This window comes from Caloenas nicobarica, chromosome 27, assembly GCF_036013445.1.
Source record: "Caloenas nicobarica isolate bCalNic1 chromosome 27, bCalNic1.hap1, whole genome shotgun sequence".
Classification (NCBI taxonomy): domain Eukaryota; kingdom Metazoa; phylum Chordata; class Aves; order Columbiformes; family Columbidae; genus Caloenas; species Caloenas nicobarica.
Window position 1 is genome coordinate 3,796,693 of NC_088271.1, and position 14,198 is coordinate 3,810,890.

The 14,198-nt window shown below is 48.2% G+C and overlaps 1 protein-coding gene across 12 annotated transcripts in view; it reads left to right on the forward strand.

Annotated features, from left to right (window-relative positions):
• PTPRS (protein tyrosine phosphatase receptor type S) overlaps positions 1-14,198 on the forward strand; it is a 148,143-nt gene that overhangs the window by 80,722 nt on the left and 53,223 nt on the right. For all 12 annotated transcript variants that reach the window (XM_065652381.1, XM_065652386.1, XM_065652389.1 and 9 more), the window contains exons 5-6: positions 245-433; positions 9,760-9,870. In XM_065652381.1, the coding sequence (XP_065508453.1) occupies positions 245-433; positions 9,760-9,870 (300 nt within the window). The remainder of the gene's footprint in view (positions 1-244; positions 434-9,759; positions 9,871-14,198) is intronic.

A 14,198-nucleotide genomic window follows, 5' to 3' on the forward strand; every position in this document is an offset into this window, starting at 1 on the left:
TCATCTTGTGGGATGTTAGAATAGTCACACAAAATGGACAGGCTGGTAGGTTTTACTGTATGATGTGTTTTCACAAAATATCTGTGGACCGTTTACTGTAGCCTTGTTTTAAATAGCATTGCACAGAGTGCTGGGCAGCAAGTCTGCCTGACGTTTTATTGGGTGTATTCCACCGAGCAGCCCCGTCAGCTGCCCTGGTCCCTGGTCTGTGTTTAACCACTTTTCCTTTGTTCTCCACCACCAGAGGACCAGTTACCCCCTGGCTTCCCCAGCATTGATATGGGGCCGCAGCTGAAAGTGGTGGAGCGGACACGAACAGCCACGATGCTCTGCGCGGCCAGCGGGAACCCCGACCCGGAGATCACTTGGTTTAAAGATTTCCTGCCTGTCGACCCCAGCGCGAGCAACGGGAGAATCAAACAGCTGAGATCAGGTAAGGTCTCTGTGTGAGACTGGAGGAATTAAGACCTAGATGGAGCTGTGAAGAGGCTGCTCAGAGGTTTCTGAAGCAGAAGAGAGGACTGATAGACACCAGCCCCACTGGTGTGGCTTGGGGCATTAGGTTTTCTTTGGTTTTGGGACTCACATTCTTACCCAGGGAATGGTTGGAGTATTTTCCCCTCCAACCCATCCTCCTGGCCTTCCCCGCTGCCTGGTTGACATAAGGGGAGTCTCCGCAGGGAAGCTGGTTCCCATCCAGGAGACACTGTAGGAAGTTCACTGGACACTGGTGCATTTGCGGCTCAGGGAGACTGGGGACTGGATGGGGCTGAGGATTTCCTCCTCAGACCAAGAACGGGGTGAGGAGAAGGAGAACCGCTATGGCAGACGTGGCTCTTCAGGCCACACACACCTGGGATAGGGTCTGCAGCTCAGACAGCCTCTTACTGTCGAACCTTGATCCTGTTGGTGTGGACTGAGCCTCTCGAAGCTGGCGCTGAAGAGCGGCTCCTGAGGATCTCTCCGGCATCCAGTCCCTGCAGCCATCGCTGGAGAGCAGTTGTGGGCATCCTGGGGTGACCCCTTGGTGCTGCCCATGGAGTGATCTCCATGAACAGATGTAGCCCAGCTCCGTGGCTCCTCTCACTTTTCCGTCTTTCCCCATCTGCTTGTCCATCTGTCTCTTTTGCTTGTTTTATGTTTGTTGTTTTGTGTGTTATGTGTCAACGTGACATCTCTTAATATTCACATTTCAGGAGCTGTTTTTATACTGGTAAAATCTGCCAGTTCGCTGTGTGAGAATATGTGTATGTGTGCAAGGAGGGCACAGGTGTATTTATTTTAAAATACTACTGAAAAAGCACTTCCCTTGATTGCTGCAAAATTAAACAAGCTTCAGAAGTTTTACCTTTTAACAAAACTAAGCCAAGAAATAACCCTTTTCAAATACCAACTGCTTTGACCCGGCCTAGAACAAACATGTCTATGTGGTTGGACCAAGCAAACATGAGCGTCACTTCGGCTACTCAGAACGTTCCTTTGGCCAAGAGAGATGGAGCATTTTCAGGGGTCTTTTTTGGCAAAAGAACCCTATTGTTGCAGGCAAAGAGGAAGCAGGGGGGGAGTTGAGTGAAGCAACTGGGGTTGCTCTGTTGGTATTAGACATTTTACAAGTCAGGCAGTGGAGCGACAGCCGACTGCTCTGCCCAGAGCTCTGCTGGACCGAAGAAACCAGTTCTGAGCGCTGGAATGCTGAGTCTGAGCATCAGAGAACAGAACTGCCTGTTTTGTTCTCTTGCCTTGTTTGGCAAAGATTCTATATAAAGATTTTTAGTTCTTCGTGCCACCAGTGGAAAAGATTCAGTATAGTTCCAGTTCAGTGTAGCTTTTATACACCTGCATAAATGCATCTTTATTCAGTGAAGCAAACTTACAAGCAGATACTTAAACTGCTTTGTTGAATTAGAATGGATTGTTGAATCTCACAAACACAGATGAGATTGACCTCCCTGTTTTATCATAACAGCTGAGGCAAATGCAAATTAAAAAAAAAAAATCACTCAGCATAAATAATGAGAGGTAAACTAGAATTATATCATGCTCTGTGACCGTGATCTGAAGTGTGAGTAATGCACAGGCAGATCATTTTTAATACATTTATCATCTTGCTCGAATGCCTTTATGCTCTTTAACTGGGTTTGATCTGGTGTTTTCCTTAAAGCCACCTGAGTGCTGCATTTTTATTCCAGTGAATTGCTGAGCGTCAGGGTGAACTCTTGGCCTTTCTGATAAATCAGAAGATACCTGCTGAGAATTAATTTCATTTACAGCTGCTCTGAATTAGTGAACTGTTGAAACCCTGAGGCCTCCCTGTTGTCCTTAGGGGCGGAAACCTGTTGGTGTGCGAAAGGGAGCGCGGATTCCTGAACAGCCAGGGCTTCTGAATCCCCCTGTTTCATCTGCTTCTGTGGCCTTTCAAAACTTGCATGTTCTGTGATGCAAAGGCCTGTGAAAATGCAAAATACATTAACATTAGGGTCATCTGTACTGTGTTCGTGTTTTAGTCAGGGAAGAGGAGTTTGTTTTAAGACAAGGCAGAGCAGATTCAGGTGTGGATTTGTAACCCAAGTGTGATGTACAAGGTGACGCCTATTTGAATGCTGATGGTGTGAGTGCTGCTCAAGTCAGAACTTAATTTAAGACACTTATCTTTCCAGAAAACCAACTTTGCTGCCAGAAGTGTGGCACTAGCACACGTTAGGGCATTAGGTGCTTCACGACACTGCTAATGAGCTTCAGTGTCTTTCACCCACAGGTCATCAGAATGACTCCAGCCCAGCTTCTTGGGGATTAACAATTACAGCCAGCTAACGAGCCCTCTGTGAACAGGAGTGCAGGGAGGAGGAGTGACCCTGGGACTAAATCACAACTTCACTTTGCCCTAACAGGCTTAGCAGAGAAAACAGCGACCGTGTTGTCCCAAAGTCCTGGGTTTTGCTCCCTGGTGGGGACAGGACAGACACCCAGATTCTCTCTTGGAGATAAAGTCGTCGTGCTGCTTTGTTACGAAGGGCGTTAAGAACTGAATTTATATCAATATATGAGTTAGGGGCGGACATGCAGATTAGCTCATTAAAAGGTACAAGTGAAGTGTCATACACAGAGCTCTGCAAAATTGGGAAGCTGTGTCCACATTTGGTTCTCATTTATATCAAAGAAGTGAATATTTTGCTGGCAATAGAAATGGACCTCCGAGACCATGGTCGTTATATTCGCTTCGTCCTATGGACCCATTATTTTATAGGTCTTCAATATAATTGGGAAACAGGTCATTAACCATGGAGGGGTTTCTGTGTGAAGTATTTCTTCTTCTCCTTTCCATCTCCAGATAAACTTTCCAAGCAATTGGCAATCTAAAGTTTGGGGGTTGAAAAACTGTATTGTCAGTCAAAGGAGAACGGGAAGAACCTCCGTGTGAGCTCCCGCTTCCCTTTGACACACATGAACATCTCGGCCCTGGAGACCCCGCTTGTCTAAGTGCTCTTAGAGGTGTCAGAGAAGCGGATATTTGGGTTTAACGCCGATGCCAGCGGTGTCAGGACATGTGCGGTGAAGCCAGTGTCCTCTGCTCGGCCGTGCCACCCGGGGGGGTGACACAGACACCTGCAGCCACCTCACGTCGCACCAGCACTCCAGCCTTTGTGTCTTGTTGTTGTCTTCTGTTCTTTCAATAACTGGCTATAACAACCTTTTTTTTGTTTTTCTTTTTCACTTTTTTTTTTAACATTCAGAGACCTTTGGTAAGTTTGCTCAATTAAAAAAACCAATCAAACCGAAAAACCCCAAACCTGCTAATGTCCAGATTTGTAACCCTTCCCCTTTAAACTAATTCCTTTGTAACAGCTTCTTGAGAGGCATGCTATGCATTTCTTCTACTAACTCCTTCAGTAGGGACATTCTGCCCTCGTAATGAATTTTTGCAGGGGTATTGCAGGCTACAAAATAATAACAATCATCCTAATTAATCTCTCTGTATAAAGAGATAACAGCTAATATGAACCTCCTAACATTGGATAGATTTTTTTTGTAACTTAGCAACAGTTGTCCTGGAATTCCCCAATGACACAATAGCTTGTACCCTGGAACTGTGATAATTGTGTTCACACCTGCAGGAGGTCTTGGAGTTTCACATCTAACAGGGTTATTGGCATTTTCAGAAGGGAGAGGTGGGGGTGCGGCCATTTCCAATTAAACCTGTAAATCCCAGGTCGGTGGCTATGCGAAAGGGTTAAGCAAAGGAAAAGCCCCCCGCTCTAGATCGCCCGTGTCCCTCGAGGAGCTGCGAGCCCGTCTGCAGAGCTCACGTCACATCTGCTCCCTCTGCCAAGTCCCCTTTTGTTAGCAGAGATGTAGCAATTGCAGCTGTCAGCCGGGATCCGGCATCTGAAAATTGCAGGAGACCCTTGGTGATTGCTGGCTTGTTTGGAACCCAGAGCTCTCCCCAGCCCTGGGGAGAGGAGCGCAGCGCACACGTGTGCTCGCACGTGGCCCGACAGAAGGTGGGGACGTGTTTTCTGTCATTGCCATGGCGATGGTGACTGTCCTCCTCGCCCTGTTTTCAAGGCTGGGTGAATCCGTAGGCAGTTTGCTGGGTGGGCAGGCAGAGCAAGGGGTGGTGGAGGAGCAGAGCCCGTCCCTGGTGACAGAAGGGGACACTTGGATGTGGCATTCCGCCTGCCACCACCTTGGTCCCTTATCATATTGCCCCTCTGCGTACACATAGCCTCAAATTTTGCCCTAAATAAGCGGATCTCCAGATCCTGGGAGGCTGTGCAATGCAATATGGATAGTTTGCATGTGGCATCCCAAAACTAACTTTTCACTCAGAAAGTCAGCATCGCAGCGTGAGTTCTTCCTCCTTTAGTTCTCTGCAAAGCTGGTGCTTTCATTTGCATTTGCTCGTGCACCGTTAGGACACCAGGCAAGGCAGGTATTGAACACAGGCGCCTCCACTCCACCAGCACGAGCCCTTATCAATATTACAGAACCTGTCAGAGTTCTCCCGAATAATTAATTTAGTTCTTATCCTCTTCTAGCACCATCCTGCTGCCCTGATGTTGAATACGGAGCTGGTTAGATGTGAAACTCCAATAGTGAAAATCTACCATCTGTGTCACTGCCGCCGTTCAAACTGCTGCTCTTCCCTTGCGAGTTATTCGATCTCATTTTGATTCAAATTCTGTCTGCTCCGTCCCTGGTGCGGGGCATCTTGCAAAACGTGTTCTGCTCCTCACTTCTATGTCCCGTGTGCCAGAGTTAGAATTGGGAAGAGCGAGGTGGCGTTTCTTGGCTTATTTTGCCCTCTGAGAGCACAGTCTGTCTCTGAGAGCTGCCGGCAGCCTTTCCAGGGCCAACAATGATGCTTAAAGGGAACAGGGAATAACTAACCTACAATAACCCAAGAAAGTAACCACAGCTGTTGTATCTGTGCTTACACAGCTCTAACTTCAGCGTGTTTCTGTCAATTAGAGTGAACCTTTGCAGGAAATTGCCAGGCTCAGCCAAGGCCAAAGCAGCTTCATAGCGGTGGGTGATGTTGGGGTCTCTTCCCCTCTTCTACCGTCTTCCCCATTAGCCTGCTGCCAGATTTGTGCCACAGATGGCAGATTTTCACTCCAGTTTTTAGACAGAAGGATGTATCAGAGGCTGTTTTTATTTCCACTGAATTGAAGTGTAACCCTTTGCTGCTTTCTCTTTCTCTCGCGCGCTTTTTAAAACCTTCCTGCCGTCTCCTGTGTGGAGATCTGCCCCAGTACGTGCTCCCCCACCTCTTTCTCTTTCTCTTTCAAGCGCTGTCTCTCCAACCTTTGTCCTGACAGCTAACCAACCTGCTTTATTAACCTTAGCTAGTTCCTAACCCTAACTAGATGCTAACTTTTCTCTAGCAAATAACCTAACCTCTTAACTAGAAGCTGAGTATAACTAGAATCTAATATCCTAACACTATAATACCTCTCTTCCCTCGTCTCCTTTGAAAAATAAAGGTGAACTGTAATCAGCATCTATACTTTTTACCTTCTATCCTGAAAATGGAGGACTGAACCGCAGCACAAGGATGAGGAGGGCTGAAGGATGAGGAGGGAAGGGGTTTTCTGGTGGTGAAGGCGGAAGATTGGCACACGGGAGGCTTTGACTCCCATTCTCGTCTCTGCCACGAGCTTCCCTCTGTGACCTTGGGCAAGTTGCTTCACCTCTACCTCAGTTTCCCCGTCTGTAAAGTGAGGGTAGTAATGCTGCCCTACCTCACTGGGGGAGAGGAGAGACTCTAGGGCTGATATTCAGCATGTAATGAGGTGCCGCAGGATGCTGACGTTGTTACCGTTGCAAAGAAGCACTTGCATTTCTCCCTAGTGAGAGGCGATACTTGTAATTGCGGAATCTGCCCTGTTCTCAGGATTGGGGTAAAAACCAACCAACTAAACCCCCTTCTTTGATAAACTGTGTGACAAGTTTGAATGCCACTGTGAGCAAAAGGACCTGCCGTGTTCTCAAAGGAAGATGGTTGCAACCTCAGGAGGTCAAACGGGGGGACAGTGATTTTACCATTGACATGGTTCAGCAGCCACGATGTCCCTTCCTCTCCTCTGTGAGCCCTGCCTAGGCAGAGACTCGCGTTAGGTGCTAGAAACAACTGGAGGGGGTTGGAATAAAAGCGACCCAAGGGAGATGCAGTCAACAGGCGAGTGTAGCAGAACTCTGCTCTCTCTGTAGAACCCCCTCCTGCCCCAGTTGTGTGAGGTGGCCCTTCACTCCTATGTTAGCATGGCCTTCAGCGCATCTGGGAAAGCCCTGACAAAGACATGCATTGAGTTCCTCGCACATCTGTGCCAATAACTCAAATTTGGAACCAGGAATTCGCTAGCAAAGGTGGGATCAAACCTGCAGCTCTTAATGTGATGCCAGGTACCTGCCTGTCCCTTATCTGCAGACACGGCCGTAGTGCCAACCCTTTTTCCCCCGGAGTGATGAAGATAAATGCAGGTTCATCGTATGTTCTGCAAGTAGCAAACAGTAATGTTAGCTGAGAGCTTGGAGACTTTCTTTGAATTCTTAGCAACAAAATAGAGCCAGTCTTAAGATTTTTCAAGCCAAGTGCCATGGGACTGGACTGCTTCAAAAAGGGCATCCCCACCTGAGCACCCTGAACCCCCTTCAGTCTGTCCCTGTAATTGAAGATGAGGGAGAGCAGGAAGTTTCCTACTGGGAACTGTCTTCCTTGACTCAGGTCCTTTTCCCACGGGCAGTGCAGGTGTTTGGGGTTTTACAGTCTTTTCACTCATTTTCTTTGTTTTCTTTGCAGAAGGTACACCGATCCGAGGTAAGACATCCCAGCTCACTCACTCACCCACTCTCCAAACACTTCACTCAGTTCCTGTTTCATTGACCTGTGCTCTATACAGATTCTTGTTGTTGTTGTTATGTTTTCTTGTCCTGCTTCACCTCTGGATATTTCTTTTTTATACCTGTCTTTATTTTATATATGGTTATAGTGTCCTTTTCTGTTTGCTGGGTGCACTTGGTAATACCGATACTGTTATTCTAATAACGTCTCAGGCTGTGCTGCCTCAGATTTATGGCAGAGTTTTAAGAGCTAATCTCTCCAGGACTGTGAAGGACTGAAGTTTATCTTGAGCATTGTATTAAATGCTAACAAAGCTTGGTAAATACTTAGGACCTTCTCTTGATTGGTGCAAAGTGCTCCTGAGCTATGATGGTGGTGAAGGTTTCCCAGTCCTCTACTCAGTCAGATCTTCAGCATTTACCTTCTCAGCGTATTCATGTGTTTGGATTCAGAGCCTTTTTGCCCCCCTTCCTCCTCACTCTCTTACCCTTAGGTTTTTCTAGGAAAGATACCCATGGTAAGTAGCTTCTGCTCTGTCTCTTTAATGGAGCCAGAAAGATACTGCACCTCAAGCTGTCATTGCAAGTCAGCAGGAACTGGGTGTGCGCCCTTGGGAGACCCTGCTTTGGCAAATCTAAAAGCCCATAATTCTTTGCCGGTAAAAGCAACAGGAGATGCTGTAGGTGAGATCTGCTTTTCAACACGTCATCTCTATTGGCTCCTGACAAGTGCTGAAAACTCATTGACCTCTCCGCAGTGTAATTTCCAGCACTGCATTCACCAGCGGAGCTGCCGTGGTCCAGGTGAAAGGGCTGAGTCCTGATTCCCCTGCAGTTCATGGTTCTGTCCCTGCTCTGCCATGTGGCTTCGTCGCCCCTTGGATACACTCGGTCAAGCAATGCTCATGAGCCCCACAAAAAAACGGTCTGGAACCAGTGGAAGCAACCCACAGATTTGTCCAAATTAACAGAAATTTCTAGGAAAACTCAGTGGCCAGCTCTCCGCCAAAGCAGAGCCTTCCCATGGCAGCATGCTCGAGCCGTAATTCAGTATGAAACACGCTCAGCTGGGGTCTCCATGTGAAGCTTCAGTCTGTTTGCTTTGTAACCCCTGTTACGCTGAAATACCCACAGATTCTTTAGAAATGAGTTTAGTTTGGTTTAGTGGCTCGCAGTGGGGTTTTTGATTCTCTCCGTTGTGCCTTTGGGGGCTTGCAGACGCGGTGGGTGCCGCGGGAGTCGCTCTCACGCCCAGCCCTGCTGCAGATGCTCTCGCAGCCTCACATCTCCCCACGCAGCATCTCCCCACGCACACGGACGAACACGAGCTCCTGTCCTCCTCCTGTGAACACGTCGGGTTTTCCTTCCTGAGGAGGCTGTCTCCGCAACCAGCGATGAGATCATTTGCACTTTTCTCACTTCAGATTTTATCAATAATATTACGCCGAGCTGGAATTGTTTGGTTTTCGTATTTAGGTTTTTTTTTCCAGAGGTGGGAGCTAAAGAGTCTTACCACATGTGAGCTCTGTCCATATCTGTAGTATAATCATGTACTCCTAATACATAAAACATTTGATAGCCTGCTGAATTATTTATGTAATATATATTTTAACCGGAGTTTTGCAGGGATGAAGCCTTCTGAGGTAAATGAGGCAATTTTCTTCCATGTAGTTACATGCGGCATATCTCTGCATGTTTGCTTACAGGAGTGTTTAGCATGGGCTCTGGGTATGTTCTTGTAGACTGCAGTAGTGTACAGGTTTAAGAAAGACCTTAATCCTTTTGGCCCAGCCACTGTAAACCACACAGGCAATTTTGAAGTTTCAGTGCAGTATTTACAGGGTTTTCCCTTGGGAATATTCACTATCAGTAAGGTGCTTTTCTCACCGTAGTGAATCAGGTATTTAGGCACAAAAGGAAGGTGGAGGTGATAAAAATGCCCCAGGGACCCTCGGCAGTAGGTGACAAAGCGTTTCACATCTGTGGTCACTGCTTCAAATCGAGCAAGGGAAAGTCAGCTGTGTCTGATAGATTTCTGGGGATCGCAGGAACAGGGATGATTGCAGTTGATTTCATGAGTTCTGGTGCAGAATGACTGCATTGCAGAAACCACAAAAGTTGATACTTCTGCTGATTATTTCAGTACAGAGAGTAACACTTGGCGTAGAGGGGGGGTATTAAATTTTCTCTCCCTGTTGGGTACGTGTCCAGCCTAACGCTGAGCACAGACCTGAGCTGGTGTGGGCAGAGGGCTCAGCGCTTCCGTGCTCATCACCCCAAACCCCCAGGGACTGTCCCAGTGTCTATTGGCCCAAGGAGGGGAAAAAGCAAAACATTGCTGCTGTGTTGCTCTCTCTTAAACACACAACAAAAAGGTGATGACGGTGTCTTTGCTGCGGTCTTCTTCTCTCCTCCCAGGTGGCCTGCAGATCGAGAGCAGCGAGGAGACGGACCAGGGGAAGTACGAATGCGTCGCCAGCAACAGCGCGGGCGTGCGCTACTCTTCGCCCGCTAACCTTTACGTGAGAGGTAGGGAGCGCGTCGGCTCACACCGCTGCCAAACACCGCCCTCCCCGTGGCCTTCAGTGTCCCCAGCTGCTCCGTCCTGTCCTGGCCCTGAGCGCAGGGGAAGAACCGGTGTTAATCCATTGGATCCCTGCAGGGAGCTTGCAGGGAGGTCCTGGTGCGCCCTCGCTGCCGGTGGCTCCAGCCGCCGTGCCGGTGTTGCAGAGCAGCAATACGAGGCTGTGTCACCCACAGCGAAGTTGAGCGTGACCCAGAATAGTGTGCCCAAGTCTCTGGCAGCCATCAGCCTGCAGAACCCAGGGGGGAACAAAGAGCGTTGGCTGCAAAGTGGCCAGAAAGCCCTTTTCTCCCAAAGGATCCCGCTCCCCGGCAGTGGGAAGCTGTCGGTTCTACTGGTACGGGTGCGAGAGGAGGGGAGGACCCTCTCAGCCCCGTCCGCAGAGCCGTCCCTCCCCTGGATCTCAGCAGATTGCAGCAGGAGGGTTCATTCTCACTTCTCCCCAAAATCCCAGCTGTTTTCCCTTTGCCAGCAGTAATTTCTCGCCGGTTCCTTGGGCGCGAACGCTGGCCGTGGGGCACAGGCTCACAAAGTTGGAGACGCCAGCAGACATCTCTGCTGCAGCGACAGATCCCTTCACCCGGGGAACAGATGACAGGGGGATTGGCTTCTGCTCAATGCCCCCTCGATGTTCTGCTGTCTTATTTTGATCTCTCTTACCTGTAATATGTTGTGTGTAGCTTTGGTTTAACATCTTTCCACAGCAAAACCCTTTTGGTAATGAGGGAGCAGGGCTGGTCCTTCTCGCTTTAAAAAAAAAAAAAAAAAAAGAAAAATACCATTGGGCGGAAAAAAGAATAAGTTACATCCCAGCAAACTGTTCCCATTTCCATCCCATCGGCAGAGGAAGCGCCTCCCACCTCCACTCACGTTAACTCTGCAGTGAAAGCAGAGCCATGCTCCTGTGTGCACTCCTTTCTCTCTCTCTTTCTCTCTCTCTCGTGTCTCACGCTCACTAAATCACATGCACATGGAGAGAAGGCTTTTAATAATTCAGTGTTTCCAAGCTAAATTTTTAAATAGCCTTTTGTGGCCAGCTGGAAAATTGGGTTTGGAATTTGCCCTGTCGCCTGGGCCCCGAAACTCTTCTTTTGGGAACGTAAATCTGGATCTGATACTAATTCGGGGCTAAATCCTTCGCAGACAGCTTAGCTGGAATGGATTGGGAAACAGGAAAAAAAATGTGGGGATTTTTGCCTTATTATTTTATTTATAAATTTCCTCTACCTTTCTGGCCACTCGGAAACTACCCAGGAGACAAAGGTTGTAACATGGAGTTGCTTGTCTCCGCACCTGGATCCGGGTCGGCTCCAGGTGGCTGTAACGTGGATGTCGCCCTTTCTGTCCCCGTCAGTCCGTGTGTCCCTGGGCCCGGCCTGCAAAGCCCGGCCCAGAGCGCAGAAACCACGGTGTGAGCAGGCTCGGCCTGGGCTCTGGGGGTTTTCATGCTGTTTAATTCCTTGTTTCTTGTGTGTTAATATCGTGGAAAGGTAACAAATTTCTGAAATGGATTTGCTTTGGTGGGAGGGGAAGTTCATGCACATTTTTCTTCCCGTTTTTTGTTTTCAAAGAGTCTCGAACACTCCTGTGTTTCCAATTGACTTGTTTCTCCCATAACATGCTTGTCTCTATAGAACACCTGGGATAGGAGGTGTAAGTTTGAACATTGCAAGGAAATGGTTTGGTTTGGTTTTGCTTTGCTTTTTTTTTTTTTTTTTTCCTTCTCCTAATGATTTCTTTCTCCTCGTTCAGTCCCATGTGGAGGTAGTGGCGGCAGGGCCGGGTGCGGGGCTGGGGGGCGCGCGGGCCGGGAGAGCGGATTCCAGCCGCCACCTCCTGCGTGTCGGGGGCTCCGCGCCTGGGACGGGCTCCTCTCCCCCTTCTCCAAAGAGCAGATGGATTAAAGAAGTGAGGACTCCTTTCTGGGGTTGGCACCTGTCGGGTGCTGATTCGGAATTAGGATTGCTCACGGTCTGACCTCTTTACAGAGCCTGGTTGTTCTCAGAAGGTGCCTGGATGGGAGGGGGAAAGCGAGGAAGGCAGAAAAGAGGGTCGTTACTATCTTCATTTTTTTTCCTTTCTTTTTATTTTGGTTAAGAGAAAAAAAAAATCAATCAATTTGCAGCTGACAGCCTTGAGAAGGCCTTTTTTTACTCTCTCTGTGTTTCCCCTATTTTTCTCTTCTCCTCATGTCATTGTGTTCCGCATCAAACCCCCTTAACATCCCTCAGAGCTACGAGAAGGTTGGTGTGGTTTTTTTCTTTTTTACTTTCTTTACCCACATTTTTACATTCTTAAGAGAAAAAAAAAATTAAAAATGAAATTATTAAAAAAAAAAAAAAGAGAAAAAGCAAGAAATCTTTAAGATGAGCGAGACCCGCCCGTTCCCGGGTCTCGCAGAGATGAGTTGAGTTGCATTGTGGGCCTCTCTATGCATCCTTTGGTAATGTTGCTGAGTTCTTGCACTTTTTTGTCGTCATGGTTACCTTGCCGTTTGGACATTGGGCCTGATGCATGATAGGAGAATGTAACAATCTTCTTTGCATGCCACTTTTTAAATTAATTATGAATTATTTTTCCTATATATATTACTCTGTATTTATTTTCCTTTTACAATTCTGATTGATTTGAAGTGGATTTAGTCTTATTTTGGAAACTCTTCTGTTCTGTTGGGTTTTTTGCTTTCTCTTGATTTCCCGTTTCTGTTTGATTGGTTATGCTGTGCTGTAGTTTATTCAAACGCATTGTGAGAAGCCAGTGTTCCTGCCCACCCGGTGGTAACTGAACTCCTCGATCCCTCCAGGAGCAAAGGAGTCACACAGCTCTAACGCCTGTCCATGGAAGCCCTGCTATTTGGGACACAAACCTTTTTTTTGGGGGGGGGAGGGAGGGATCTGGGAAGCGGAAAAGATGGTAAGAAGCCAGGGGGATCGCTCCGAGAGTTAGAGCAGACCCTGGATCACATTATTGCTTTATTTCTTGGAGGTGTGGCTCTTGTTCCACATCCTGCACGCAAAGAAAAACCCTGATCCCTGCTCCAAAGGGCTCCCCCGGTGAAGAGAAGGCGCTCACCAGTAACGGCCCGTTTCCTCCCAGTAACACCCGACACTGCGCACAGGAGCTGATCTACTCTCAGCCCCCACGGGCAGAGGCACAAAGCGCCCACCGAATCGCACCCCGCTGTCTCTCCTCGAGCACCACGTGTGCGTGGAAAGCCCGTCCTCGGGCAGGGCCGGGCTCATTAGCAGCTCGGCTAACGAGGGGGATGCCTCGTCCTCGCAGCGTCAGAAACGAAGGGCAGGCAACCGGCCACCTTCTGCTGGCTCTGCCTTACCCCTTTTTACCCTCTTTTTTCCCTATTTTTGAACCATTGCTGCCTGGGCACCTCGAAAACCAGCCAGGCCCAGAGAAGGCAGAGCCCTCCTTTCTGAAGGAGCATGAAAACAAATGCAGCGGTGGTGGACACAGAAGAGGCTGCTGGCACACATCTGGCAGCTGCATCTCCGTTGTTAACAGCAACGAGAAATCTGACAAGTTACGATCCCGCTGAAAACACCTCTTTTCCCTCTTCTCATCTCCCTGTTTATCCCCGGTTAAGCGTCTGTTGCCTCCCATGTGCGCGTCCCGCGTGGGGAGCCGCATGGGAGGTGAACAGGTGGGGTTTTGCAGTGTGGTAGTCGTCCCGTTGTGCTTGGTGCTTTTGCCCTTTGCAGAATCCAGTGCCCTCCCTTGCCCTGTTCATGCGTTTCCCTCTGCCCGTCAGTCCTCACTACTCAATAATTACCAAAGGAGTGGCTTTCCTAGTGTACAGGTATTAAAGCTGTGTGATTTTTGAGAAATCCAGTGCAGTATTGACACAGTATCTGTCTCTCTCTTTCTCTATTTCTCTCTTTCTCTCTGTCTGTCTTTCTCTTTTTCTTAAAATGCTGAGATTTCAGTGCTCGGACCCTCAGTGCTGGTATTTCCCCTTCCCCCTTTCAAGTCTCTCCCCTCTCCCCGGAGACACAAGGGTACCACTCCGAAATGCTGCACTGTTTGAACGTCTTTCTGAAGCAACCAGCTGTGGCTCTTCCAGCTTTGATGCCAACAATAGTCAAAAGACATCCCCCAGTTCCAATGCTCTATTTTAAAAAAAAATAAAATTAAAAAGGCTTGTTCTATTTAAAAAGAGCAAGAGAGAAGGAATAGTATTTGAAATGAGCTGTTGCCATCCCACCTCCCTCCTGCCTAGGACTAAAAGGTGATAATCAGTACTTAATTACAGGGTTTTCCT